Source organism: Mandrillus leucophaeus, unplaced genomic scaffold, assembly GCF_000951045.1.
Source record: "Mandrillus leucophaeus isolate KB7577 unplaced genomic scaffold, Mleu.le_1.0 Scaffold227, whole genome shotgun sequence".
NCBI lineage: Eukaryota > Metazoa > Chordata > Mammalia > Primates > Cercopithecidae > Mandrillus > Mandrillus leucophaeus.
The window spans coordinates 3181720-3186939 of NW_012102332.1; the positions used below are offsets into that span (position 1 = coordinate 3181720).

At 44.6% G+C, this 5220-nt stretch overlaps 1 protein-coding gene across 1 annotated transcript in view; it reads right to left on the minus strand.

Moving 5' to 3' along the window:
* HERC2 (HECT and RLD domain containing E3 ubiquitin protein ligase 2) overlaps positions 1–5220 on the minus strand; it is a 227857-nt gene that overhangs the window by 181395 nt on the left and 41242 nt on the right. Inside the window, exon 4 of the mRNA XM_011981498.1 lies at positions 2467–2686. Within this exon, the coding sequence (XP_011836888.1) occupies positions 2467–2686 (220 nt within the window). The remainder of the gene's footprint in view (positions 1–2466; positions 2687–5220) is intronic.

Here is a 5220-nt window from a genome sequence, read left to right on the forward strand (position 1 = left end):
TTTCTGCAGCTGAGGGAATTCAGTTTGATTCGACAAACACACAACAGTGCTTGGAGAATCTGAGCACCTACCGCCCACCCATACATGACACTCTGATTCACGACCATCACAGCCGGTCAGGAAAGAAGGAAAGAACCACGGCACTCCTATTGCCAAATGGGTAGGAATCTCATCTGTCACTTGGTTTAATTTACGCTAAAACTATTTTCAAAAATACAACATGTACAGTCGTCCCTTGGTATCTGCAAGGGATTGGGACCAGGCCTGCCCCACCCTGGCTCCATAACAAAACCCTAGGATGCTCAAGACCCTGATATAAAATGGTGTGGTATTTGCATATAAACTGTGCACATCCTCCCGTGTCATTTAAATCATCTCGGCCAGGCACAGTGGCTCACACCTATACTCCCAACACTGGGAGGTCGAGGCGGGAGGGTCGCCTGAGCCCAGGAGTTCAAGACCAGCCCGGGCAACATGGCAAAACCCCATCTATACAAATTAAACAAACAAACAAAAAAATCGGCCAGGCGTGGTGACTCAGGCTTGTAATCCCAGCACTTTGGGAAGCCAAGGCAGGCAGATCCCTCGAGGTCAGGAGTTAGAGGCCAGCCTGGGCAACATAGTGAGTCCCTGGCTCTACAAAAAATACAAATTAGCTAGGCATTGTGACACACGCCTGTAGTCCCAGCTACTTGGGAGGCTGAGGTGTGAGAATCACTTGAGCCCAGGAGATCAAGGCTGCAGGGAGCCATGATAGCCCCACTGCCCTGGGCAACAGTGAGAACTCCATGTCAAAACAAACAAATAAGAAAAACCATCTCTAGATTACTATAACACCTAATACAAGGTAAATGCTCTGTAATTCGTTGTCATACTGTATTGTTTTTTATTTTTATTTTGTATTGTTGTTTTGGTTTTTACTGCTTTTCTTCCAATATTTTAGATCCACAGTTGGTTGAATGTGTGTTTGTGAAACCCACAGATACAGAGAGGCAACTGTAATGTGATTTCAACTATATTTAAACATAAGGAAACAAAAAAGGAAAACAAAACAAAAAATTAAAACATAAGAAAACAAGGAAGGCTACAAGTATCACTCCTGTCTCTGGGGAGCAAGACGACCAGGGTTTTGCTCTTGTTTCTTTCTGCCTCCTGTATCATCTACATGCTCTCCAGGGAGTCACGTATCACAGTCAAATAAAGCCAACACTCCCAACTACACAAAATAAAAATTTCATCTGGCAATCCTGTAGTTTAACCTTCTGAGGACAAAGGTCTGATAGCTTAATTTTGGAAAAGTACAATTTTACATAAGCTTAAACTTTCTAGTGGCTGTTAGTAAATAGGGAAAATCTATGATATATTAACAGGCATCAATAAATTAAAACTCATACGCCCAAAAGCACCTTTTTTTTCTTTCTTTTTGAGACAGGGTTTCATTCTTGTTGCCCAAGCTGGAGTCCAGTGGCGTGATCTCCGCTCACTGCAACCTCCACCTCTCGGGACCAAGCGATTCTCCTGCCTCAGCCTCCCAAGTAGCTGGGACTACAGGCATGTGCCTCCACAACACGGCTAATTTTTTTATTTTTAGTAGACACAGGGTTTCTCCATGTTGGTCAGATCTCGAACTCCCAACCTCAGGTGATCCGCCCGCCTTGGCCTCCCAAAGTGCTGGGATTACAGCTGTGAGCCACCGTGCCCGGCCCAAAAGCAACTCTTGTAATAAAAGCATAAGAAAATCACATTAGGAAGGAAAACCATGAAGCATCTAAACTAGCTGGGCACTAAACACTACAATCTGACCATCTCCTACCCAGCAGCAAAACAAAATAAAAAGTATACAACGTTCAGAACTCATTCTCAAATTTATACTTGAGCTGATCTAAAGCTTTGGCTGGCTTCCACAGTTACAGACAGAAAAATGTCTTTAAAATAATGGCACAGAGCCAGGCACAGTGTCTCATGCCTGTAATCCCAGTACTCTGAGAGGTTGAAGCAGGAAGACTGAGGCCAGGAGCAAGACCCCATCTCCACACACACACACAAACACACACACACACAAATTGTTTTCACTTAGCCAGGCATGGTGGCATGTGCCTGTAGTAGCAGCTACTCAGGTGGCCGAGGCGGGAGGATCACTAGATCCCTGAAGTTCAAGGTTACAATGAGCTGTGATTACACCACTGCACCCCAGCCTGGGTGACACAGCAAGACGTTGTCTCTCCAAAAACGAAAATTTAATTGAATAAAATAAAATAATGACACAGATTACATAGTACGGTCTGTTACTACATGAGCAAATTGGCAAATCCATTCTCCAGATTATACAAAACATATGAAAAGGGAAAGAATAAATTTCAGAAGCTGAAGACAGACACTATATTGAAAACCTTAAACTTTCTGGAACAAAACAGTCTGAATTTTATATTTCGCTGGCATCAAGATTCTTTCTTGCTTTATTGTTACCTTTTTTTGTCCACAGGAGGCAGAGAAATGCTGCTGCTTTTCCACTTAACTTTGACATTCTCCTGAAAAACGGTTCTATTCAAGGCAATGAAATAGCGCTCCAAGATCAGCAGCCTCTGCTTGAGTCTCAGGGCTGAGAGGGTGGTGGTGGCTGACTGCACGGCCAGGGCCTGCTGCTCTTTAACCAGCACAGAAAGACACTCCTTCAGTTCATTCACATCTAGAAAACAAGACAAGAAAACATCTCCCCTGTGGACAATGTGGCCACCGTTGGTTGTGACGTTGAGAAAATGGATGATGACAACAGGTGGTACTGGAAGGCATGACATGTGGCAACAATGGTTTTAACCAGTTTACACATATGAGTTCAGGCAACCCTCACACCCAGCACGGTCAAGCAGTGCTGTCCATCCATTTTGTGGATGAGGAAACTGAGGCACTAAGTGGTTAAGCAACTTATCCGAGGCCACAGAGAGTAGTGCAGCACATGACAGAGACCACTCTGAGCCACCATGGCACGCTGCCTCTCTGGAAACATCATACAAAAGACGTTGGCCGGGCGCCGTGGCTCACGCCTGGAATCCCAGCACTTTGGGAGGCCAAGGCAGGTGGATTACTTGAGGTCAGGAGTTCGAGACTATCCTGGCCAATGTGGCCACGAAACCCCTTCTCTATCAAAAAAAATACAAAAATTAGCCGGGTGTGGTGGTGCATGCCTGGGAATTCCAGCTACTCAGAAGGCTGAGGCACGAGAATTGCTTGAACCCAGGAGGCAGAGGTTGCAGTGAGCTGAGACTGTGTTGCTGCACTCCAGCCTGGGTGACAGAGTGAGACACTGTCTCCCAAAAAAAAAGAAAAAAAAAGTTACTAACACAGAACTCTGAAGTCAATATTAGTCAATATTTCTCAGCAGCACATCTCCTAAACAGAGAAAAACAGCCATTATATTCATGTTGCAAAACCAAATTCAAAATAAAAGCGATGTCTTGATAAAATTATCCAACATGCATGACTCATGAAACACATTTATGGACATGTTTTAGAAGAAGACAAAGTAACCAGTTAAAATACACATTCTAACTAGCGATATTTCATTACATTATTCTCTCTACTTCTATGTATCTTTGAAAATTTCCATACTAAGAAGTGTTTTATAAGTAGTAGCTAGAAGGCGATCACGTGAGTGAAAATAATTCAAAGGATTCTGGACTTTCAACTAAGCATACATCTACCTCAGAATACAGATCATTATAGGGAATTGTAAGTTACCTCCCACCAATCCCCTATAACAGCACAGCTCCCAGTGGCGGGGTGAGAGCTGGGCTCTTCTGTGCTTGCCTGTCTGCTACTTATTAGCCTGGAGACCAGCAGCCACCAGCTTGGCAGCCCTGGATCCTTACAGGTAATAGCAACACCCCTACTGGCTGCCTCCCCTTTCCGGCAACCCATTACCTGGATATGCTCTCCACGGGATGGTAGGGACCTCAGAAGGCATTAAAGAGACACATCTCACCACTCCCTAGAAAGGCACAAGATGGCGCATACTGTGCCCAGCACCAGCAGTAGGATGTGAGACCTGGAGCTTTGCAGCTAAGAGCTAATAGTTATTTAAAACTACATGATTATGATAACAGTACACGTGTTCTGCTTGAATTTACTAAATTCTACTGCTGGCTTATAATTAAATCATGTGATATTCCATGTTTGGATATGCTTATTTAATTTTTACAGAAAAAATGTTAAAATTATTTCACATAGCCATTTGTTAAAGCACAGCATAACTCAGCAGACTTGATTTAATCTGTATCATCTTATATATATCACAATCTTATTTTTAAGCACATTTAAGAGTTATTCAGTTGCTTTATCAAAAACTACATACTGCTTTTACATGATTTAATAATATATAAACCTCTTGATAAAAAATGCACAAAAAAATAAAAAAAATACATGAAGAATACTGAATTGCACACTGGGCTCAAGATGAAGAAGCGAAAGACTGACAGGTAAAGCAGTGCCCCTGCCCTTCTCTGGGCATCCCCACCGAGCCACCCTTCAGGCAAGGAGGCTGGCCCAGCACTTCAAGGGCCAAGCCCTTCCTGAAGACTCCCTGTATTTCCACTTTTAAATAATACATCTCCCTTCTGCTTGGCTGCGGAGCTCAGAAACAACCCCAAAGCTCTAAGAGCGCAGCTCTGCCCTTGAGCACCCCCGTGCCCTTCTCCCTGACACCTTCCCGCTTATTCCGTCGCAATCCTGACTGCCCAGTCCATCAGTTATGCATGCTCTGAAACAGTGGGTGAGAACATGCACAAACCATGGACACTACTGGGGAGTCAGAACTCCCACCTCTGCCTCACAGTAACCAGGGGCCTCTAGGCAAAGTGGGAAGTCTGGACTTCCTCTCGAGCTGCTAGTGATGAGGTGAAGCACGCCCTATCCCAGCCAAAGCAGGGTCACAGAAAGATTTAACCACTTACACAGAACACTTCAGTAAGACCTAGAGTCGCCTAACAACATGTTCCATTGAGAAAGTCACTCATGGCCGGGCGCGGTGGCTCACGCCTGTAATCCCAGGACTTTGGGAAGCCGAGGCGGGCGGATCACGAGGTCATAAGATCAAGACCATCCTGGCTAACACGGTGAAACCCCGTCTCCACTAAAAAATACAAAAAAAAAAAAACAACTAGCTGGGCGAGGTAGCGGGCGCCTGTAGTCCCAGCTACTCGGGAGGCTGAGGCAGGAGAATGGCGT